Source organism: Lithobates pipiens, unplaced genomic scaffold, assembly GCF_037356315.1.
Source record: "Lithobates pipiens isolate NorthernLeopardFrog02 unplaced genomic scaffold, aLitPip1_a1.2 Scaffold_23, whole genome shotgun sequence".
Taxonomy (NCBI): domain Eukaryota; kingdom Metazoa; phylum Chordata; class Amphibia; order Anura; family Ranidae; genus Lithobates; species Lithobates pipiens.
The window spans coordinates 239,482,888-239,508,828 of NW_027507785.1; the positions used below are offsets into that span (position 1 = coordinate 239,482,888).

The window sequence follows — 25,941 nt, forward strand, 5'->3', positions numbered from 1 at the left end:
TGCTGGGGTGGGGTCTATTGTTACTGTGGGATCTATTTTATTGGCGTTATTATTATTAGTCAAAAACAAATTCCATACAAATTATTTAGCCCCACACAATAATACTTGGGGCAGTAGTGGGAGGTGGGTAGGGGGTGGAACCAAGGGGCGGGCTCGGAAGGGCGGAGTTCCTGCACCTATTCTATAAAGCCCTGCTATGGACACAACAGATTGGATTACCATAGACTGTAATGACACCCCCACAGAGAGCCCTTCATCACCATGCATCAGAGAGCCGTCACATGCCCATGGATGGACACATATAGAGAGAACAAAGGACAGGCAGTGTGCTGGGAGGACATGGCTACTCATGTACTATGTATGGACCCCCATCACTGTGTACTGATGGCAATCTCTGTATACATCCTGTGTACAAAGAACAGCAGATGTCACATGTCATCAGGTGACAGTTCAGTATTTCACATCCAGCTACTGCCACCATAACCCTATACAGTATACAGCTTCCATCAGAGGCATCTCACCCTGTGATGAGTGACAGCCCATTGACACCACTGTAATGTGATCTGCTGATCCCACCCCCCGCCTGCTCATCACCTATAGACAGACAGCCCAGGATATGCTGACAACCCCCGATCAGATGATCACTGACACACATACACAACATGGACACTTACATGACTCAGTCCCCATCTACCCCATCTGCCTCTTTTGTTGTCCTGTCAGCTGTTGCTTCCTACTGCCTTACAGAATACACTACATCCATACACTGGCCAATGGCAGCTCGCCCTGTGCAGAACACCTCGTATTATTGGTCCATGACTCTGTCAGTCTCCGATCATTCTCCAATGGAAGGAAGCGGCGATTAAGCTAAGGAGGATGGGTAGCTGGTCTTCTCCGAGTTGCTCCTTATTGGCTTATGGTCGCTTCATTCACCGCGCCCCCCAATCACGCGTTCTCTTTACTGTAGGAGGGCGGAGATGAGTGTTGGCATGAAGCCTCCTCTTCCTCCTCACATGCTGGTCACTGAAGTTTGCAGGGAGAAGAGGACGCGGTTTAGTCAGTGATATCAAACGTGAGCAGTAAGTAGCTCCATTGTATCAATACAGGACATCACAAGGTGCTGATTACGGACATAACTGTGACATGGAGTACAATGAGAGCTCTGTGATTGGAGGAGGTCAGGGCTCTCACTGAGGGGCAGCCTGTCCTATTTCATCATTCAGTAGATGGAGGAGTGTGGGATCTGTGTGCACAGGGGCCATACATGGTGCAATCACATTGTCTGCTCACTACACAGGAGCTCCGGGCTCCTTCAGAAAAAACATAAAAGTCAGCAGCTACAAATACTGTACTTTACAAGTACTAATGCTATACTGTACTAGTACCTCACTAGTACTGTACTAATGTGATACTGTACTAGTACTTTATAAATACTGTACTAATGCTATACTGTACTAGTACCTCACTAGTACTGTACTAATGTGATACTGTACTAGTACTTTATAAATACTGTACTAATGCTATACTGTACAAATACTGTACTAGTACCTTACAAATACTGTACTAGTACTGTAGTAATGCTATACTGTACTAGTACTTTATAAGTACTGTACTAATGCTATACTGTACTAGTACTTTACATATACTGTACTAGTACCTTACAAATACTCTACTAATGCTATACTGTACAAATACTGTACTAATACTGTACAAATACTGTACTTTACAAATACTTTACAAGTACTGTACTAATGCTATACTGTACAAATATTGTACTAGTACTGTACTTTACAAATATAGCACTGACCCCCGAAGGAGCTTCTGGTTTTATTTGGGCTTACCGTTACCTCACCTGCTTGTTTTTCCGTCACAGGGGTCCTGTTGGAAAGTAGCCCAAATAATGTTGGATCCGACACTTAGCCTTTTTTTAACATTTATTCAGGATAAGCACAAAGTCCTTCAATAGAGGGTCAAAGGGTTAAAGGGGAGTTCAGGCACCTGGTAATTGTGGGTTAGAGGTATTGTTCTGATCCAGAGGACAAACAGCTCCACAGATTGGATCCAGCAGTCACCGGATAGGCCTCTCTCACTTGACCTAGCAGCCGGTGAGATGCTCCACAACGTTTCTGCCACAGACTTGTCAATTAAACTAAAGCATTCTTGAGAGATCTTGAAAGATTTAAAGAACTGCCATACAGTACCAGTTTTCTTTCAGCCGACCCAGCGATACTTTACGTCCTCAGAGTTTCCAGGCTCCTCCAGAGACACCAGCCTTGCGCTCGGTCCTCTACAAGAAAAGTCCTCCCCTGGATCTTCCAGTTTCTTTGGCCTCTCCCCGCATGTGAGACAGCACAGGACCACCCCTGGATCAGTAGGCCCCTAGATTTTTTCTGGCCTACCCTCTAAGTTGCAGAGCCTCGGACCAGCCGGCCCCGAGGCGCAGATCCATGCGACACAGACCCCAGGCCAGGAGGGCCAGGAGGGCCATGAGGTCGGGATAGCGGACCCCGGAAAAGAACCACCAAAAAATGGCGTCGGTACCTTAAATACCCTCTGCCAGAATGCACAACAGGGAAACCACTCCCACTGAACTACTTCTGAGCAAGAGGTGGCATTCTATACCTCCAGCCTGCGGCATTTCCACACTTACCGGCGGTGACAGCGACACCTACGGTCAAGTGGGAACCAGTGCAACCCAGCTAGACTGGCACAGAAACCAGAACTTTTTAGAATAATTAGCCTGAGCCAAACTGCAGCTTCAGACAACTAAATTCGAAAAATAGCGTCTGCTCATTAGGAGCAGGGTGCTACACAAATACTGTACTGTACAAATACTGTACTAGTACTGTACAAATACTGTACTAGTACTGTTCAAATACTGTACAAATACTGTACAATATTGTAGCTGCTGACTTAAAGTGATTGTAAGGTTTTTTTTTTTTTTTTTAATAACATAGCATACTTACCTCCACTGTGCAGCTCATTTTGTACAGCGTGGCCCCGATCCTCGCGGCTCCTCCTCACATCACATCACCCCCTAGGAGAAGCGCTCTCCCAAGTGGGTTACCTTGCGGATGTGTTCCCTAGTCCAGCATTTAGTATCCATAGCCGCAGAATGTAGGACTCAGGGGGGGCCCGGCACCCGCGTCATTGGATTTGATTGACAGCAGCGGGAGCCAATGGCTGCGATGCTATCAATCTATCCATTCAAGAGCAGAGAGACATCGCGTCCCCTCCGGATCAAATTCCAGGGCTCAGGTAAATAAGGCTGGGGGGGCGGCAGGTGTTTTTTTTTAACCTTAATGCATAGGATGCATTAAGGTGAAAAACAAAGGTTTACAACCCCTTTAATATTAAGATACTTACCTGTTAGAGCTGCACGATTCTGGCCAAAATGAGAATCACAATTTTTTTGCTTAGAATAAAAAGATCCCGATTCTCTCACAATTCTCACAATGTAAAATCTTTCACATTATACACAAAAAATTGGGCTAACTTTACTGGTTATTTATTTTACATTTTTTTATTAAAGTAATAAAAAAAAATTGCATTTGAAAGACCGCTGCGCAAATACAGTGTGACATAAAATATTGCAACAACCACCATTTTATTCTCTAGGCTCTCTATTAAAAAATATATATATAATGTTTGGGGGTTCTAAATAATTTTCTAGCAAAATAAAATTATTTTAACTTGAAACCAACAAATATCAGAAAAAGGTTTAGTGTTTAACCACTTGCCGACCGCCGCACGACGATATACGTCGGCAGAATGGCACGGGCAGGCATATGGGCGTATATATAAGTCCCTGCCTGCCCGCGGGTGGGGGGCCCGATCGGGCCCCCCCCCGGTGCCTGCGGCGGTCGGCATTTCTTCGAGAGCGATCCGGGATGAGGGGGCGGCCATTCATTCATGGCCACCCCCTCGCGATCGCTCTCGACGAATGGAAATCCCCGGTGACATCACTTCCTCTCCTGTAATGTAAACACAGGAGAGGAAGTGATGTATTCTCTCCTCCGTGTCGGTATTTTCCGTTCCGACACGGAGGAGAGCGGATCGGTGAGTTGCACCAACACTCTACACACACAGTAGAACATGCCAGGCACACTCACACCCCCCCTTTACCCCCCGATCACCCCCCCAATTACCCCTGCCCCCCAGTCACAGTGACACCAATGTCATTTTTTTTTTTTTTTTTTTTTTTTTTGCATTGGTGTCATTTGTGACTGTAATAACTGTTAGGGCAGTTAGAGTTAGCCCCCTTTAGTTCTAATGTACCCCCCTAACCCCCCCAATAAAGGTTTAACCCCGTGATCACCCCCCGTCGCCAGTGTCACTAAGGCTGGGTTCACATTGCAGCGGTTTATGAGAACGAATGTGATTCGCACCGCACTGCAGTGCAAATCACATCCGATCTCTGTGCGATTCGAGTTCAGCCATTCGCCGCACCCGCCGCACCCGCCACACCCGCCGCACCCGCCGCAAATTCGCACGGGACCCTTTTTTTGGCCCGCAGCAGAATCGGATCGCATGGGTGTTCACACCATGCGATCCGAGTTTGCAGATCGCACTGCGATATGCGAACTGATCTGGGGGTGTCAGTAACATTTCACTGACACTCCCAGCAGTTCGCATAGGGCAGTGTGAACTGCCGCCGGGAGGCATGCGATGCGGGAACCCGCCGCGGATTCGCGGCGTTTCCGCATCGCTCCAGTGTGAACCCAGCCTAATAAGCGATCATTTTTCTGATCGCCGTATTAGTGTCACAGGTGACGCTAGTTAGGCAGGTAGGTATTTAGGTTCGCCGCAGCTTTTTATAGCGCCAGGGACCCCCATATACTACCGCATAAAGCCCCCTGATTGCCCCCTAGTTAACCCTTTCACCAGTGATCACCATATAACTGTTACAGGTGACGCTGGTTGGTTAGTTATTTTTTTATAGTTTCAGGGCACCCGCCATTTATTACCTAGTCTCACTAGTGTACCCCTAAATTTAGGGGTGTCTACTTTCCAAAATGGGGTCATTTGGGGGGGGTTTGTGCCATCTTGGCATTTTATGGCCTTCAAAACTGTAACGCCCTTAGAAAGCCTGAAGGCGGTGCTTGGTTTTCGGGGCCCCGTACGCGGCTAGGCTCCCAAAAAGTCCCACATATGTGGTATCCCCGTACTCAGGAGAAGCAGCAGAATTTATTTTGGGGTGTCATTTCACATATGCCCATGGCATGCGTGAGCAATATATCATTTAGTGACAACTTTGTGAAAAAAAAAAAAAAAGTTTGTAATTTTCCCGCAACTTGTGGCAAAATATAAAATATTCCATGGACTCAACATGCCTCTCAGCAAATAGCTTGGGGTGTCTACTTTCTAAAATGGGGTCATTTGTGGGGGTTTTGTGCCATCTTGGCATTTTATGGCCTTCAAAACTGTAATAGGTAGTGAGGAGTGAAGTCAAATATTTACGCCCTTAGAAAGCCTGAAGGCGGTGCTTGGTTTTCGGGGCCCCGTACGCGGCTAGGCTCCCAAAAAGTCCCACATATGTGGTATCCCCGTACTCAGGAGAAGCAGCAGAATTTATTTTGGGGTGTCATTTCACATATGCCCATGGCATGTGTGAGCAATATATCATTTAGTGACAACTTTGTGAAAAAAAAAAAAAAAAAAAAAAAGTTTGTAATTTTCCCGCAACTTGTGGCAAAATATAAAATATTCCATTAACTCAACATGCCTCTCAGCAAATAGCTTGGGGTGTCTACTTTCTAAAATGGGGTCATTTGTGGGGGTTTTGTGCCATCTTGGCATTTTATGGCCTTCAAAACTGTAATAGGTAGTGAGAAGTGAACTCAAAAATTTACGCCCTTAGAAAGCCTGAAGGCGGTGCTTGGTTTTCGGGGCCCCGTACGCGGCTAGGCTCCCAAAAAGTCCCACATATGTGGTATCCCCGTACTCAGGAGAAGCAGCAGAATTTATTTTGGGGTGTCATTTCACATACGCCCATAGCATGTGTGAGCAATATATCATTTAGTGACAACTTTGTGTAAAAAAAAAAAAAAAAAATTTTTTTTGTCATTATTCAATCGCTTGAGGCAAAAAAATAAAATATTCAATGGGCTCAACATGCCTCTTATCAATTTCCTTAGGGGGTCTACTTTCCAAAATGGGGTCATTTGGGGGGGTTTTGTACTGCCCTGCCATTTTAGCACCTCAAGAAATGAGATAGGCAGTCGTAAACTAAAAGCTGCGTAAATTCCAGAAAACGTACCTTAGTTTGTAGATGTGACAACTTTTGCGCAAACCAATAAATATACAATTATTGACTTTTTTTTTACCAAAGACATGTGGCTGAATACATTTTGGCCTAAATGTATGACTAAAATTGAGTTTATTGGATTTTTCTAATAACAAAAAGTAGAAAATATCATTTTTTTTCAAAATTTGCGGTCTTTTTACGTTTATATCGCAAAAAATAAAAATCGCAGAGGCAATCAAATACCATCAAAAGAAAGCTCTATTTGTGGGAAGAAAAGGACGCAAATTTTGTTTGGGTACAACATTGCATGACCGCGCAATTACCAGTTAAAGCAGCGCAGTGCCAAAGTGTAAAAAGACCTCTGGTCATTTACCAGCAAAATGGTCCGGTCTGAAAGTGGTTAAGTGGTTAAACTTTCTTATTTACACACAAAGTCTATTCCATTGACAAATTGTTACTATCTTTAGACTAAAGGCCCATACACACGATCAGACTTTTTGACAACAAACATGCAAATTGGCTGTTTTGGAGCAACATCTGACCATGTGTACGTTCCATCGGACAAACTTTTTCGGTTTTCATCAGACTTTTGTTGGCTGTGCGAACGGACAAACTTTCTGGCAACAAAAGTCAGATGGAGCAAAGTCTGATCGTGTGCACAGAAAACCATAGGACTTTTGTACAAAGTACAAACAGGCATGCTCAGAACCAATGCAAATGATCAGACGACAATACAGAAGTTGACCAAAGGTGGCGGTAAAGAGCAGAAAAACCACAGGATTTGGTGAAAGTTGGCTGAAAAAGTCCTGCTGTGTGTATGCAATACAAGTTAACGGCCGACGCCCTTTGTACAAAAATCCACAGGAAAGTTTGTACAAAGTCCGATAGTGTGTATGAGGCTTTAGGCTGGCCATACACCATACAATTGTTTTATTCAATTTCCTTTAGATTTACCTTCAACTGTGTAGTATGAGGGCCTGCCTGATTGCACACAAATTGAAAGTGTTTAGGTTTGACCTCATATTATATGGTTTTGGTAAATCTATAGAAGAAAATTGTATAATTTATGGCCAGCCTTAGTTCGACTGAATATTGTGATTCTTGGCACACTGCCCAGATTTTTTCTCCCTTTCTTTTGAAGGCTGTGGTGGCTTCAGAAGAGCAGAGAGAATTCTTTGCATAGCAAGAATCATGAAACATTTTTATCAAGATCGCAATGGGGAAAGGATCGTAATAACGATTCTTGACGATTAATCGTGCAGCTCTATTGCCTTTCCATGAATCCAACGGTGTTGGTACACTGGAGTCGAGCCGTCAGACAGTTCCAAATTGGTGCTCGTTCTATCAGACAAGTTTTTATGGTTGGCTATTCAACACAGAAAAACTAGATCTCAGATAATGCAATATATAAAATGATTACACAGAGCCGTCACACATACATCACCCTCTAACATTTACAATACTGTGGAAATATAAAGATACAGAGCCCCAAATATGAACACATTGGTTACAAACTGACGTTATACTTCAAAATGGGTCATAAATAAAATTTCCCATTGGACCAATACGTTTACAATGCAGATGTGTCATACACACCCCCCTCTATAATATCTTACAGCACGGTGTGATTTTACTGTGGAAATTTTGAAGATACAGAGCCCCAAATATCGACCCATTGGCTACAAACGAACTTCTAAATGGGTTAAAAAAATCTCCCATTGGACCAATACATTTACAATGCGGATATGTCATACCCCCCTCTATAATATCTTACATTAAAGCGGACCTCCACCATCAAGTGGAAGTTCTTCTCATCGGAACCCCCCCCCCCCCCCCCAGTGCCACGATTGGTGTCATCCAGGTATCTGCACCCATTCCCAGGAATAGCTAGCCGCAGATGGGTGCCACGCCCCCCGTTGTTTTCTGGGAAATACATGGGGACCAGTGAAGACGCACAGTGCGACTCGCGCATGTGCAGTAGGAAACCGGGCAGTGCAGCCGCAACGCTTCACTTCCTGATTCCCTGACAGAGGATGGCGGCGGGGCAGCTGAGAGATGAGCGAGTGTCCATTTATTAAAAGTCAGCAGCTGCAGTACTTGTAGCTGCTGACTTTTAATATTTTTTTTTCAGGTGGCACTCCTCTTTAACCACTTCCCGACCTGCGCACGACGATGTACGTCGACAGAATGGCACGGGCAGGCATATTGGCGTACAGGTACGTCCAATGTTCAATGTTCAATGCTGCCATGCGCTGGTAGGGACCCCCGTGAGTCCGGTCGCGGGACCCGCGGACTAGATCGCCGCGGGCATCCCCGCGATCATCTCACGGAGCGGCCGAATGGAGGAAATGCCGTGTAAACAGCATTTCTCCATTCTGCCTAGCAACTAGTGACGCTGATCTCTGCTCCATGTAATTGGAGCAGAGATCAGTGTTCACTAAATGAAAGCCCAACCCCCCCACAGTTAGTAACACACCCCTAGGAACACTTAACCCCTACACTGCCACCCACTGGTTAACCCCTTCACTGCCAGTGTCATTTACACGGGAATCACTGCATTTACAGTGGTGTGAAAAAGTGTTTGCCCTCTTCCTCATTTCCTGTTCCTTTGCATGTTTGTCACACTTAAGTGTTTCGGAACATCAAACCAATTTAAACAATAGTCAAGGACAACACAAGTAAACACAAAATGCAATTTTGTAAATGAAGGTGTTTATTATTAAAGGTGAAAAAAAATCCAAACCATCATGGCCCTGTGTGAAAAAGTGATTGCCCCCTAAACCTAATAACTGGTTGGGCCACCCTTAGCAGCAACAACTGCAACCAAGCGTTTGCGATAACGTGCAATGAGGCTTTTACAGCGTCCTGGAGGAATTTTGGCCCACTCATCTTTGCAGAATTGTCCTAATTCAGTTACATTAGAGGGTTTTCGAGCATGAACGGCCTTTTTAAGGTCATACCACAACATCTCAATAGGATTCAGGTCAGGACTTTGGCTAGGCCACTCCAAAGTCTTCATTTTGTTTTTCTTCAGCCATTCGGTGGTGGACTTGCTGGTGTGTTTAGGATCATTGTCCTGCTGCAGAACCCAAGATCGTTTCAGCTTGAGTACACGAACAGATGGTCGGACATTCTCCTTCAGGATCTCTTGGTAGACAGCAGAATTCATAGTTCCTTTTATCACGGCAAGTCTTCCAGGTCCTGAAGCAGCAAAACAGCCCCAGACCATCACACTACCACCACCATATTTTACTGTTGGTATAATGTTCTTTTTATGAAATGCAGTGTTCCTTCTACGCCAGATATACTTGGACACACACCTTCCAAAGAGTTCCACTTTTGTCTCATCGGTCCACAGAATGTTGTCCCAAAAGTCTTGGGGATCATCAAGATGTGTTGTGGAGAAATTGAGACGAGCTTTGATGTTCTTTTTGCTCAGCAGTGGTTTTCTCCTTGGAACTCTGCCATGCAGGCCATTTTTGCCCAGTCTTTTCCTGATGGTGGAGGCATGAACGCTGACCTTAACTGAGGCAAATGAGGCCTGCAGTTCCTTGGACGTTGTTGTGGGGTCTTTTGTGACCTCTTGGATGAGTCGTCGCTGCGCTCTTGGGGTAATTTTGGGCGGCCGGCCACTCCTGGGAAGGTTCACCACTGTTCCATGTCTTCGCCATTTGTGGATAATGGCTCTCACTGTGGTTCGCTGGATTCCCAAAGCTTAGGAAATGGCTTTATAACCCTTTCCAGACTGATAGATCTCAATTACTTTCTTTCTCAATTGTTCCTGAATTTCTTTGGGTCTCGGCATGATGTGTAGCTTTTAAGGATCTTCTGGTGGACCTTACTGTGTCAAGCAGCTCCTATTTAAGTGATGCCTTGATTGTGAACAGGTGTGGCAATAATCAGGCCTGGGTGTGGCTATAGAAATTTAACTCAGGTGTGGACAACCACAGTTATAGTATGTTTTAACAGGGGGGGCAATCACTTTTTCACACAGGGCCATGATGGTTTGGATTTTTTTTCACCTTTAATAATAAACACCTTCATTTACAAATTGCATTTTGTGTTTACTTGTGTTGTCCTTGACTATTGTTTAAATTGGTTTGATGTTCCGAAACACTTAAGTGTGACAAACATGCAAAGGAACAGGAAATGAGGAAGGGGGCAAACACTTTTTCACACCACTGTATATAGCAGTGATTACTGTATAAATGACAATGGTCCCAAAAATGTGTCAAAAATGTCCGATGGGTTCCCCACAATGTCGCAGTCACAATAAAAATCGCTGATTGCCGCCATTACTAGTAAAAAAAAAGAAATAATAAAAAATTATTAATAAAAATGCTATAAAACTATCCCTATTTTGTAAACGCTATAACTTTTGCACAAACCAATCAATAATCGCTTATTGCGATTTTTTTTTTTTTTTTTTTTTTTTTACCAAAAATATGTAGAAGAATACGTATCGGCCTAATCTGAGGGAAAAAAATGTTTTTTTATATATTTTTGGGGGATATTTATTATAACAAAAAGTAAAAAATAATGCGTTTTTTTCAAAATTGTCGCTCTATTTTTGTTTATAGCGCAAAAAATAAAAACCGCAGGGGTGATCAAATACCACCAAAAGAAAGCTCTATTTGTGGGAAAAAAAGGACGTCAATTTTGTTTGGGAGCCACGTCGCACGACCGCGCAATTGTCAGTTAAAGCGACGCAGTGCCGAATCGCAAAAAGTGGTCTGGTCTTTGACCAGCAAAATGGTCCGGTCTGCAAGTGGTTAAGGTGTGATTTTACTGTGGAAATGTAAAGATCCATAGCCCCAAATATTAACCCATTAACTGTGTAACCGATTTCTGTAGAACTCATTGATTAAGGCTGCTTTCACACTGGGGACATCGGTGGTAAAGCGCTGCTATTTTTAACGGCACTTTACCGTCATTTTAGTGGCGCTATTCGGCCACTAGCGGTGCGCATTTAACCCTCCGCTAGTGGCTGAAAATGGGTTAAAACCACCCGCAAAGGGCAGGTTCGGCTGCGCTGCCCATTGATTCCAATAGGGAGGGGCGGTTTAGGAGTCCAAAACTGGACTGTCTGGGTAAAACCCAGATCGGTGGCAACCCTGCAGGTATGTAATCTTGGTCATTACATTTTTAGTTGATTAAATCTACTATAGATTTAGTCGACTAAAATCTTATGTTCTTTAATCTACTAAAACAGTTCCGATGACCTAAAACGAAATGGCATTTTAGTGAAAACTAAAACTAGATCAAAATTTGCAGTCAAAATTAACACTGGTATTGAAAAATGTAAATAAAAAAAAGAGGCAAGAAAAACGCAGGGTGCTGAAAAATTTCCGTAGCAGTAAATCAGCCAGTTCTACAGAAATTCAACAGGTAGAATAAGTCCAGCCACGTTATCCCTGAACAATCCACTCCCTGTTTAGGGATGCCATAAAACCATTAGACTTCTGCATGAAGGGGTGTAAATGTAAATAGGTTGCTCCAGTGGGAAATTTTATTTTTTAAGTACTTATAACTTTGAAAAGTGTTGATTTTATAAACGGTGGGTTGTATTTGGGGCTCTGTATCTTTACATTTTCACAGTAAAATCACACTATATTGTAAGATATTTTATAGAGGGGTGTATGTGTGACAACTCTCTGTAATCATTATTGTACATATTACTTTACCTTTGCTTGCCTATATCCGGCCCTTGAGGCATAACCCCTGCCGCTGACGACTCTCAAGAGTGGGGCATAAGCCCTGCCGCTGAGGACACCAATGGGGCACTATTCCTTCTAGTGACACCAACTATTTCTCCCTCTATTACCAAAAATCGGGCATTGTTTACTCCCACTGGGCACAGTCCCCCCTAAAGTCTGAAGGACAGTAAACTGACCCTTTCTTTAGAAAGTTCGGAGACCCCTAATCTGGATAGAAAACATAGAATGTCTTATGCAATTTATTTTTTAACTTGTATTTTAATTAAAGTCGATCTCTATTCACAAAAAAATAATTCGTCCATGTCGCCATGATATACTTTGCAGAGAAATTCTTGTGAAAAACATCCCCAAGCGTTTCTAGCTGCAACCATCTTGAGTAAGGGCAGATGATTCATGTAGCATTTACTTCCTGGAACCCATCTGCCTTTAGCTCAGGCATGCAGACAGGAGGGTGTGCTTAGCCAAGAAACCCCCTCCTAGATAAAAATGAAATGTCATTGAAGACTGCCGGAATGTATGACATCATTTTGGCCTAGGTCAGAAACCAGGAAATAGCTGAAGAAATGTAAAAGAAAAAAGTTAAAATCAAATATACAGTAAAACCTTGGATTGCACGCATAATCTATACTGAATAAATATCTATTTACTGTAAGGATTGAGAATACCTTATGTTGATTGAAAGAGTTCAGTTACACTTTAACCCCTTCTCGTCTGACGGCTACAGCACAGGCTTGCTTTGCCAAGGGGGCATCTTTGAACGTCCTCCTGTGATCCTGCTGATCGCGTGCCCTGCTCTGATCGCTGAGTCCTTCAGACTCAGCTGATCACAGATCGGGGTAAAGGGAAGCCGATTATTGGCTTTCCTTTCCTCATACTTGCAGCGTGAGGAGGGCAGAAGAGCCTGTACCTCGCTTGTGTTAAAGGGACATCTACACTGATCAGGGCAATCCCAACAGTGCCCACCATTGCTGCCTATTATTGGCATTCAGTAGTGCACATCAGTGAAGGAGAAAAATTGCCTTTTATTTAAAACAAACTATAAAAAAAAAATTTTTGTTTTTTTTTCAACATTTTCGGTCTTTTCGGTTTTTTCGGTTTTTGTTTAGCAAAAAATAAAAAAAATAATGTAGTGATTAAATACCACCATAAGACAGCTCTATCTGTGTGAGAAAAAAAAATGCTACATTTAATTTGGTTACTGTGTAGCATAACCGTGCAATTGTCATTCAAAGTGCTACAGTGCTGGATATTGGCCTGGGTGGGATGGGGGTAAAAGGTATTGCACATACAATGCGTCATCCGGATGGTGGCTTTCTGTTCCTAGTACTTGCAGCGAGCCCCCCAATGGCATGCCACATACCCATCAGGAGATCGAATGCCATCACAGAAGAAGTTGGCGGCGTGGGACCTGGTGAGCAGCAGTGGCATGGCTAAGCCTTCAGAACACCACTGGGTGAGTGGGTATGGTGTTTTTCTTTTTTTTCCCTTTTTTTTTTGCACATTTCTCAGGAAAAAAAGGTATGAGATGCGGTAATGAATTTCACTACCGGGCACACAGGCTGGGACACTGGCTGCACTACTGGGGGCACTGGCTGCACTACTGGGGACACTGGCTGGCTTTTTCTGACGGGCACTGGTGAGACTGCATTGATCTCCTGTACCATGTCCGCAGTCTCTGACCATCTCCTGTACCATGTCCTCAGTCTCTGACCATCTCCTGTACCATGTCCTCAGTCTCTGACCATCTCCTGTACCATGTCCTCAGTCTCTGACCATCTCCTGTACCATGTCTCCAGTCGCTGACCATCTCCTGTACCATGACTCCAGTCGCTGACCATCTCCTGTACCATGTCCCCAGTCGCTGACCATCTCCTGCACCATGTCCCCAGTCGCTGACCATCTCCTGCACCATGTCCTCAGTCTCTGACCATCTCCTGCACCATGTCCTCAGTCTCTGACCATCTCCTGCACCATGTCCCCAGTCGCTGACCATCTCCTGCACCATGTCCCCAGTCGCTGACCATCTCCTGCACCATGTCCCCAGTCGCTGACCATCTCCTGCATAAAAATATTTTTAAAAACAGTCACTTTCGGTATCAGTGTTGTTTCGGCTTTCGGGATCAAGGAAGATTTATTTTCGGTATTGGTTTCGGCACCCAAAAACCCATTTGGCGCATGCCTAAAATATATAATAATATATATCTCGCACACAGTATCTCACAAAAGTAAGTACAGTTCTCTCAATAAGCTGTAGCTCCCCAGTGCCGGCAGCACTCATGCAGCCCCAGACCATGATACTCCCACTACCATGCTTGTCTTTGTACTCCTCCCCTGGTTGCCGCCACACACACTTGACACCATTGAACCAAATACGTTTATCTTGGTCTCATCAGACTACAGGACATGGTTCCAGTAATTCATGCTCTTAGTCTGCTTGTCTTTTGTTTGTGGACTTTCTTGTGCATCATCTTTAGAAGAGGCTTCCTTCTGGGACGACAGCTGTATGCACACCAATTTGATGCAGTGTGTGGCGTATGGTCTGAGCACTGACAGGCTGACCCCCCACCCCCTCAACGCTGGCAGCAATCATACTTCTATTTCCCAAAGACAACCTCTGTATATGATGCTGAGCATGTGCACTCAACTTCTTTGGTCGACAATGGCGAGGTCTGTTCTGAGTGGAACCTGTCCTGTTAAACCGCTGTATGGTCTTGGCCACTGTGCTGCAGCTTAGTTTCAGGGTCTTGGCAATCTTCTCATAGCCTATGCCATTTTTATGTAGAGCAACAATTCATTTTTATTTTTTTAAGAACCTCATAGAGTTCTTTACCATGTTGGACTTCCAGTGACCAGTATGAGAGAGTGATAGCGATAACACACCTGAGACCTTGTAACACGAATGAGTCACATGATACCGGGGAGGGAAAATTACCAATTGGGCCCAATTTTGACATTTTCACTTAGGGATGTACTCACTTTTGTTGCCAGCGGTTTAGACATTAATGGCTGTGTGTTGAGTTATTTTGAGGGGACAGCAAATTTACACTGTTATCCCCTTCGTGCCGAGTGTACGCATATATGCGGCCTCGGCTATTGGGGGTTATACTGGGATGATGCCCGCAGCTGCAGGCATCATCCTGGTACCATTTTTTTTTAGAGCGGGCGATCAGCTTTCCAGGGATAACAACCGATGCAGCTAAAAGCCGATCGATTGCTATCCCGGAGGAGCGGGAGGGGACAAAAAATTTAAAGCGTTGAATATGGAGATTTTTAGGTACCGTAGTCTGCCCTTCCAAGAGTGCTTGCTATTATAAAGCATGACATGCTTGGTATCTATACCCGGGTAACCTCATCTTTTACATTATACAAAAAAAAAAATGGGCTAACTTTACTGTTTTTCATTTTTATTTATTTTTTTAATTCATGAAAGTGTCCCTTTTCCCAAGAAGTTGCGTTTAAAACACTGCTGCATAAATACCGTGTGACATAAAATATTGCAACAATCGCCATTTTATTCTCTAGATTCTCTGCTAAAAAAGAAGTGCGTGCGTGTGTGTGTGTTAGGGGGTTTTAAGTAATTTTCGAGCAAAAAAATACAGATTTTAACTTGTAAACACCAAATGCGAGAAATAGGCTTAGGCATGAAAGGGTTAAACAAGATAGAGATATAGATAGATATATATAATATACACTGTATTATATAATTATTTTTTTTTTTATATTATAAAAATTGCATTTCTTTTTAAATTGAACTTGTGCTTTAAGTTTGGTCCTCCAACAGTCCCACTTTCTCATGTGGCCCTCTTGGGAAAAGTAATTGCCCACCTCGGCACTAGTAGAATTTCAGTTAACATTTCACGTTGTTTCTAACCATTTATGTCTTGTATTTAGCCCAATGGCTCGCTAAGTATGCACATAAAGGCAGCATTAGCTATAATAGTTCCTTGCTGGGTTTCGTAACACTGATTGTCATCCTTCACTTCTATGTAGATAGTTGTAGCGGGAGGACGGCCAGGTTCCATGTGGTTTGACTATGACATAATATAGAGTTTAGTGGTCCCAGCCCCTAGGACTATAGGTGCACATTCAGTTGTGGAGCCTAGCTTTAAATTCCATGACACAGCTTTTCTTACTAATGTGAGAAATGTTTTCTAACACTCCCAAATAGCCTTGTAGAGAGTTACAAGTTAGAGGGTGAGATTTTCTCCTTATGTTTTTGTAGGATTAATCAGAGGCTTCATTTCTATTTGCTGTCCTGGATTTTAAACATTACGGCTATGTGATTGGTTACTGTGGACACCACCTCCTATCTAATTTTGTCTTCACTTTTTTTCACCTTCGCATAAAAGGGCTTTGAGAGGTTAGTACATGGTTTCATAATTAATACATAATCCTGCTCAAGTAACTGCAGTTGTGTAACCACTTCTGCATGTGACAGAAGAATCTTGGTATGGGCAGTTTATAAATCAACAACGTAAGTCTTTGCTCATATTACCCGGAACAAACAATTACTCTTCACCGTCTAATGTCACCTTGACGGGGAATACATTCTATAACTATTCTCTCAGAAATTCCACCGCATCGAGCTTGACCTCTATAGGAAATTTAGACGTTGTTGATGCTTGAAGACCGAAGGTCTGTACACACTTATGCACATTTTTCCTTTTTGTGTGCTCGTTGTGCATCCATGGGCCAAAAACACACCTGCTTTATTTTTGTACAGTGTGTGTGTATATAAATGTATTATTATTATTTATTCAGCATACCACAAGGCATAGTATGTGCGTACGTCCTGGTGCAGGTACGTTGAAGCGGCGCACAAAATAAATTTATATTGCTTCATGTCGGGTTACCATGCATTGTAACACAAGTTAGTGGAATGTATAGGTGTCACAAGGCTTTTAAATAAAAAAAACACTCCAGTGTATTCTAGGTATATACTGAATTTAGCAAAACTTATTGCAGATCCTTAGCTGTTTCTGTTTTAGAGATGGTAAATGTGCCTTGTCAGAACTTTCTGGAATTGATTGATTACTTTAAAGAAGGATTTGACTTGACCATAACCACTACCTCAGGTCTGTAATAAGAAAACATGCTGATTGCAGATTGCCATGAATAGTGGAATATGTAATTCATTGCATTTATTATACTTGCGGGGTGACCTGGTTATTTTATGACTGGGCTTCTTTACTGGACACTTACCTTATATGGCTGATTGATGTACAATCCTTTTATATCTAATCTCTTTATTAGTATCTTTAAATCCTTAGATCTTTCATTTCCTGTGGGCTCAATAATTGCCTAATTTTCCCAAATCTGATTGACCACGTATACTGTAACTTCACTTTCCAGCCTCTGCATTGATCACCTGGTTTACTGTGTTCTTCAGGATGCTTTATTGTGACTTCTCCCAATTGGTCTGGACATTGGATTTCCTTGTCTTGCTTCTCCCTGCGAAAGACTAGCCTTGTTTTTAGTGTTTCTTTTGCATGCTTTTCCATCTGTTCCAATCTGCTTTTAGTAGTATGTTGACGCTATCTGTAGAAATCAGCAATTTTAATTGTCACCCAATTATCTGCCTTAATTAAAAAATTTAACTTTTTTTGCAGTACTTAACATGTGTTTGCATATTATTTTATTGCAGATGGGCTACAGGGGGAACTAAAACCTTTAGCAGTAGTATTGCTTCCACTACTGGGTGACAGTTCAGTTCAGAGCTGTTGGTTGTGAGGAAGCCAGCACCCGCCGGCATCCTAACGACCATGACTCATCCCCGCCGTTATCAGAATGTAACCAAAAGAGCCGACGGTAGAAAATGTAAAAAGTGTGCGCCGCATGCCGTGTGTTGTTTTTTTGTTATATTTTTGGCTCTTTTGTTTACATTCTGCTATCAGTGGGGAATTCCACAGATGTCACTGGTTAAGGACCCAAAGGGTGTCAGCTCCTTAACAACCAATTCACTTGTTATTAAGGATGCCAGCAGATGGTGGCTCTTTAACAACCAACTACATCCGGGTTGTTAAGGATACCGGCAGATACTGGCTATTCCTTAAAGGTGTTGTGAACTTTATATTTTTTATTTTTTTAAATAACAAATATGTTATACTTACCTCCACTGTGCAGCTCATTTTGCACAGAGTGGCCCCGAACCTGCTCTTCTGGGATCTCGGCGGCTGTCTCTGCTTCCTCCTGCAAGTACTTCTCACCTTCATTCGAGCTCCCTCACATGGTGAGAAGCACCTGCGGGTGCGCTCCCATGATACAGCCGGTGGCTACAGACGCTCGCTGTATCACACGGCCTCACCCCCTGTCATTGGATGTGATTGACAGCAGCACGAGCCATTGGCTGCGCTGCTTTCAACCCATCCACTCCAGCCAATCAGCGGCCAGGCTGAGCGGCAAAGAAGACGTTGGGGGCGAGCGTGGGACTTTCGAGGGGTCAGGTAAGTAAAACAGGGGGACTGGGGGCGCGGCACTGTCAGATGTTTTTTCACCTTAATGCATTAAGGTGAAAAAATATTTACATTTACAACCCCTTTAATTAGCGCGTGGCTGGACCACGACTTATTTAGCGAATGGTTTTTGTTTACTGTATATACTCTTTACACTTTTACACTTTTTTTTAAGGTTAATCGATTAATCGAAACAATAATCGGCCAACTAATCGATTATGAAAATAATCGTTAGTTGCAGCCCTAATTTCCTCCAATAATTCTTCCAGCACTTAATCATCTAGTCACTGTTAATATGAAATCCGCTTTCTTGCGCCATTTTTCTAATTCTGTGCCTCTTTTATTGACCCGTTCTGTAGGCATGCTGATTGCTTGTCGTGCTGTCTGCTGCTTTGGGAATGGCGCTCAGTTGCTGAAGACAGTTCATTCCTCTCACTTCCTCAGGTTTTCCACTGCAGGAGTACGTATTGTCTCGTACATTCCGATAGAACGAATGTTTAATTGATTCTGGCATTGCCGGTGTTGATGGAATATAATGCAAGGTTATTTTTGGAAGTACAATTGCATTCTGAATGAGCACTCGAACATTTCACATTGTTTATGGTTGCTTGCAGATATTTTTTTTATTGTTTTGTTGAATTCTTTATGCCTTATTTTAACCTAAAAAAACCAAGGAGCCTCTTCCAAACATTGGCAGTAAAGCTTTGGGGAAATAACTTATTTTACTATTTTGTTGATTTTTGATTAATACTTGCTGTTTATTTTAATCTAAATCTACACAAATATGTGCTCATTTTAGCCAAAAATGCACCAGAGATTTAACAAATACAAGCTTGGATTCATGTGGGTTTCAAATCATTACAAATGCTATTCGGTTGTTGTCTTATCAAAATGTAGGATGACACGTGGCTAATAAGGTCCATGGCTTTTACAGCCTAAACAAATAAGCAAATTAGCACAAAAAAAAAAAAAAGTACGGTTTGTGAACAAATAAAATATATCACATTTCCAAGAATCAGAATGTGTATCGTTTTTTGGCAGGGATTGTTTGGGACCTATTTGAAAAAAAACATTATGACATGGATTGGAATAGTGATAAGCAAGCTGAATCTTGAGTAAGGGCAGATGATTCATGTAGCTTTTACTTCCTGGAATCTATCTGTCATTAGCTCAGACATGCAGGTGTTCTGACAAAATGTCGAATTTGACGGAATATCAAGCCATGTACCTTTCTGTGATGTAGAATCAGCTGTTGCAGAAAATCACACATACTGTGCATGAGCACCGCATCATCTGCGCAGTGCGTCATCGCAGACGTCAGGACACTGCATGTCAAATTAATTCTATTGACCAACGGCCATCTTGCTACACTCTGCACTCAGTCGTACTGAGCCTGCAGTCAGAAGGCGGCAGCGGACATCTTTTTATGCCCTCCCAAGTCTTGCATCCCACTCTTATTTTTAACAGTAAACTTGGTTTAAATAGTGCAAAACAGTATTTGGAAATCCGTGACACAGTTTTGATTTTTGCAACAGCTGATTCCACAGGAAGTGACGTGGTTGGATATACTGCCGGGTTTGACATTTTGTCAGAACAAGCAGATGGGCTTGCTTAGTTGAGAAAGCCCAGATGAAAGAAAAAGAAAAAGCCCACAATGACTTCTGGGGAGTATGACATCATTTTGGCCTAGATTGAATACAAGACAGAAGAGTGTATATACATAAAACCTGTTGCCCTTCCCTTTTTAAATATATATGAACCAACAGAAGTGCAAAAAAACAGCCAAAATTTACCATAACTCAATATATGTCTTAATAATCTATATTGGTAAACAAATTGGTGAAAACAACTATTCACAAAATAATGTGTCGCAAACGAATATACTAATATAAGTAAAAAACCTCCACATTAGAGTCCATCTACAGGTGAAGAAATGCTGATTGCAAATCATATGTGACCACTCCTGCGCTTCAACACCAAACGCATCCTCTAACCAAAGATGTAAGACCTCATAAAGGTCGAAAATGCATGAGGACTGTCCAGGGTAACTGTCAGATGAACCTTCTCAGGAAGGCATCACAGCTCATGGGGAAAAATACAAAGGCTACAACTCAAGGTTTTATGGACCCGGATTTACTGCTATGCTGTGAGTAGCCTAGATAGGATCAGAATGATTTAAAGGGGCACATTTCCCCCCTTTGCACTAGCCTATACAGGAACAGCTTGATTTTCACCCAACAATGCATAGCCAGTGCTGTACTTATTAAAACAGTATTCTTTGCAAACTGAACATCATAGAAATACTGACACTGTTTATTAAGTGTATACAAATTACAAAAATCATACATCAACTTTTAAATGTGTAGGCAGGAAAAGGGCTAAAATTCACAGTATATTGTTACATTGTCTTCTTATTTTGGTGAGTGAACTGTAGCTGTCAGAAACATAAATGTCTTTGAAAGAAGCATGGCTAGAAGATAGAGAGCCTTTTAGATGTATGATGGTTTTGTTAATGGCCTGCAGCTGGCTGGGGTGGTAATAAGCAACTTCAACTCTGCTGGAAAGAAATATAATTGTTCAACGTTTATAAAACTCAGAACAATGTTTAGTGTTTTTGTTTTTGCACAAAGTTTTTTTTTTTTTTTCCCCCAATCTCTTCTCATAATCTTTTTTTTTTTTTTGGTCCTCTTCATGTCATATAAAGGTGCTTGTAGACACTAGAGCAAGGTTGTATGTATAGTATATGTAATATCGGCCCAATCTCAGGCTCCTTATGCCGTGTACACACAGCCAGACTTTTCGACAGCAAAGAATCCGTCGGACAATTCGATCGTGTGTGGGTTTCATCGGACCTTTTGCTGTCGAAAAAATCAGACGCACTTTAGTTTTAGAACATGTTTCAAATCTTTCCGACGGACTCGAGTCCGGTCAAAATCCATTAGTCTGTATGCTAGTCCAACGGACTTAAACCGGTACTAGGGCAGCTATTGGCTACTGGCTATGAACGTCCTTGTTCTAGTCCAGTTGTACATCATCACGGTCAAATCCATCGGACTTTGGTGTGATTGTGTGTATCCAAGTCCGTTTGTTCGGAAAGTCCATCTGAAGTCTGCCGAAAGTCAGTCGGGAAGACCGTTGGACCTAGTCTGCCGGAAAGTCTGGTCGTTGTGTCCACAGCATAAGTCTACTAGCAGCGTTCTACTCCATGTTTTAGGTTTATTTGTTTACTTATTTATTACAGGTATTTATATTGTGCCATCAATTTACACAGTGCTTCAAGTATATATTGCACATTAACATCAGTCTCTGCCCTCAAGAAGCTAACAATCTAAGGTTAAGCCTATGAAGTAGGATGGAATGCCGGAGATCTCTTGTGGGAGGGTGGTGGGTGTTGCATTACTTTTCTAACGTGTATATTATTTTCTCTATTTTAATCTGATGTGCCTGTTGGCACCTCATTGACATGTCATCACATGTCTTTGAGTAACTAAAGGCAAAACTTTTTTTTTTTTTTGGATAGAATGGAGAGGGATTAGAACACTTGTCAGGATTGTATTGCTGACTGTGCCCCCCCGTTGGGGAGATTCACTATATGTCATGTTTACTATTATCATTGAACGTGAACCTAAAAGAAAATCTCAAATTTTGGGTTTGCCCCCAGAACAGTAATAGAGGGGAAATCTTCCAATGGGGACACTAGTTCTGGTGACCTGGGCAGCTCCAGTAAATTCCCTTTAATTTGCAGCGATTTCCTGTTTTGACTATGGGACAGGAAGTAAAGGAAGGAAATCTCCATAAATGGAACACCGATGGCAAAAAAAACTTGACAGGGGTTATACCCCTCCATTACGCTATCCAAAATGGGGAAAATAATTTTTATACTTTTGGTTTTACTTTAAACTTTTCACTAGGGGTGCAACAGATCAAAAAACTCACAGATCGGAATGTTCCTCGGACCAGATTCATGGATCGGATCATTTTTTGGATCAGCAAATAATAATTGAATTTTCAAAAACCTGTGAAAATGCCACCACCATATAGTCCCCACTGTAATATCCACAATCTCCCCATTGTAATGGACATCTCCTCCCACTGTAATATTGGCTGGGTATGGCCGAGCATGGCTGGATATCGCTCGCCGAGTATGGCTGATTATCGCAGAGTATGGCTGGGTATAATGGGTATCGCAGAGTATGGCTGGGTATAATGGGTATCGCAGAGTATGGCTGGGTATAATGGGTATCGCAGAGTATGGCTGGGTATAATGGGTATCGCAGAGTATGGCTGGGTATAATGGGTATCGCAGAGTATGGCTGGGTATAATGGGTATCGCAGAGTATGGCTGGGTATAATGGGTATCGCAGAGTATGGCTGGGTATAATGGGTATCGCAGAGTATGGCTGGGTATAACGGGTATCGCAGAGTATGGCTGGGTATAACGGGTATCGCAGAGTATGGCTGGGTATAACGGGTATCGCAGAGTATGGCTGGGTATAACGAGTATTGCAGAGTATGGCTGGGTATCGCAGATTATGGCTGAGTATTGGCAGGGTATAGCAAGGTATTGGCAGAGTCATGACATGACGACGGTTTGTTTACAAGTGATCGCTCCATCATTTGACGGAGCGATCACATTGTAAACGGCCTGGGTGTCGAAAGATGGTCGCCGATTCGGAGCTAGGCCGAAGCCTTGGCCTTTCCTAAGGCCGAGACCGCGGATTGCGACGTGTGCCGATCCGAGCGGGGTGACCCGTTCGGATCACGGATCGTGACGATCCGTTGCACCCCTATTTTTCACTGATTTAGTAAAGTGGAGGCATAGTTTAGTGCAGTGTTCTCCCAACTGTGGCCCTTTACTTGCTTTTATTTGGCCCTTGGGGCACTATCCTCCATGCCAATAACAGTGGAGCATAGCCAACACCAACAATGAGGCACTATTCTTCCCACTGACACCAATGATGGGTGAAGTAACTGATCAATACAACCTATTATTATTATCAGTTATGTATTACTTTGTCTAGTCCCTATAGTTTAGTTAGTCTATCTATACTCTGAGCACATGCTATCGTTAATATCACAATACTATAACAATTAGCTATGAAACCAAATACATGGTCTAGGATCAATCAAATCTCCTTTATTTCCCAAGGAAATAAGAAAGCTTGCATAAGGTATCAATAGAAGTTACAAGAATACATAGCATACAATCAGAATACAATACAAGCAATACTTATCAGATCTTCGCGGCTGAGCCTCCTGATGGAATGAGAGAGCTCTCTTTTATGAAAAACCCTTTTTAATAAACACACCTCAGCCACACCACGTTCCATTACCCACCCCCCTTTGCCTGTGGACCAATCGGCGTCTCTGGGGCGTCTCCTCTCTCAGGCTAAATATCTCTGACAGTCCTGCCATAATTGGCCTCTGGGGGGCAGTGTTTGGCCATGAATTGCAATTGCTCCGACTGGGTTCACATCTTGTGATTTGATCTCGGACACCCTTCCCGCTCATTAGCTCCCTATCTGTCCTTACAGACAGACCGGAGCCCTCATTGTCCGAAATCTCTTTGAAGCTTCGTGCACACCAGGTGGGCTGAATAGAACTCATTCTGCTATGCAGATTGTGTTTGGTGACTTGGTTGTACCAACAGATATGTAGAAACTTTAGATGTATCATGTTCGATTCCAACATATCCCGCTTTGCGCCTAAAAGGTGCATACCACCCTTCTTCAAACACGGCTCCTATTGAACAGACCATAACCGTCTTAACGCGTGTCGCTCCCCAACCTGTGTCCGAACCAGTACCTGTGGCACAGTCCTTAGCTTGTGTAACGTGTGGTTGTTTTCAACTAGCGCTCGAGATATCTCCCATGGAACAGTACACAATTGTCTTACCGCGCTATGCTTTCAACATGTGCAGAAACAGGTCCTATGGAGCAGTCCATTGTTTTACCATGTGATGCTTCCCAACACGTGCCGCTTTGTTACCGAGTGACACCTCACCACCATTCTTCAGCGACAGCTTCCATGTCACCATTCTGTAACTTCAGGACGGCAGTACAGGCAAGGGGTGACCATTCATTCACCAGCATACGTTCAGAGCAATATTTCATCCAGCTCTCAACTACCGAGTTCCGATGAGGGCCTTTCTTGCCCATATTACTACCCTACATTACGCATAGGTCACACTCTACCACAGAAATAAGTCAGCGTATTACCATAATATATACATACATATGTGTACCCTCCAATTATGCACCCTGCTCCCAACCTCCTATAATCTCTTACTGTGAATATGGGTCAGGATTCGGCAAACTTGCAGCGGTGTTGCAGGGCTCTGACTTGGCAGCAAAGTCTCTAACTTGTACACAGAGAGCTTACCGTCAAATCGTCCCTCAACTTGCATAGACAAATGGGAGACCCTTCTAGATAAATATCGCTTAACTACCCATATACATTTACAACAATGACCAAACCCACACAATTCCACACCTGTGCCTGGATTTCAGAGACCATGCTCATGGTATACCATGCACCTCTACCTATGGTCAGGTTCAAGGAACCCTCTAGTTCCATGACTAACACTACACCGGTATTCTTTAGGACAAGGAAACAAACTCGCCTATGTCCTAAATAATACCCGGGTGCCTCCTTCCCAGCAATGATCTCTCCATCCAGAACACAGAGAGAAATAACTTTCCAACATTGTTCGTTCATCCCCATGTATTGACCTGGCATACAAAAGACATCATGGTCATGCTTCCGACAAAGGGAAATATCAACCTGCCTCCAGCTTTCATCTTCTCTGATCACGTATGTGATATAGCCTCAAATGCAACAAGGTAGAATCCCCAGTCAGTAAGCCCATTGATGCCACCAAATATACAGACCAAGTCTGCACTTCTGTATATGGGAACATACAGCATAACACCTTTCACAATCCAACTTAGTACAGCCCATACAGGCATTCGACCACTACTTTGGATTAGTGTAAGCAACGTGTTTTGGCAAAATCTTACTGAGCGGTGATGCTAACTCATCAGGCCACTACCCCTCATACAGAGACGGTACAATCAGCTTGATGTTGGCTGATATTTCCACCTGCCACCGAGGGCGAGCCAGAGCCAATGACAGGTTTCTGTCCTCTCTACCAACCTCTCAACATGGTTGACAAAATCCGGAGCCACTCTAACCAGAGTGTTTCTGTGACTCCGTCGAATGTTATCAAGGATGCCACCAATCTCCCGGGGTAACAAAGTCACGCTCCTTGTATGAAGCTATGGCTGTGAGTTTGTTCCTCAGGAGGCTGATGTCCACTCCATTACCAACACACATCCCAGCCATTGTTCCCCCCCCAATATAGTGCTGAATACATCTCTCCTCTTTCGGGTTACTTCTCAGAAATAAGCATCCTGCATGGACTTCATCGCATCTCTGGGAGTAAGTCACTGGTACAATGACCGCACTTGATTCAGTGTATACTCAGCACATATAGGGTGATAGGTTTTTGTCAACCACAGTGAGA

At 43.1% G+C, this 25,941-nt stretch overlaps 2 protein-coding genes across 7 annotated transcripts in view; one reads left to right on the plus strand and one right to left on the minus strand.

Moving 5' to 3' along the window:
• The window catches only part of LRRC8B (leucine rich repeat containing 8 VRAC subunit B), a 62,179-nt gene extending 61,350 nt beyond the window's left edge, over nucleotides 1–829 (minus strand). The window contains exon 1 of the mRNA XM_077452949.1: nucleotides 675–829. The gene's annotated coding sequence lies outside the window, so the exon portion shown is untranslated. The remainder of the gene's footprint in view (nucleotides 1–674) is intronic.
• A 139-nt stretch (nucleotides 830–968) lies between these two features.
• KYAT3 (kynurenine aminotransferase 3) overlaps nucleotides 969–25,941 on the plus strand; it is an 85,363-nt gene continuing 60,390 nt past the window's right edge. Inside the window, exons 1-2 of one of the 6 annotated variants that reach the window (XM_077452951.1) lie at nucleotides 978–1,079; nucleotides 18,776–18,876. In XM_077452951.1, coding sequence (XP_077309077.1) covers nucleotides 18,778–18,876 — 99 coding nt within the window. In that variant the 5' untranslated portion in view covers nucleotides 978–1,079; nucleotides 18,776–18,777. The other 5 variants (XM_077452953.1, XM_077452954.1, XM_077452952.1 and 2 more) reach the window with 5 other exon arrangements.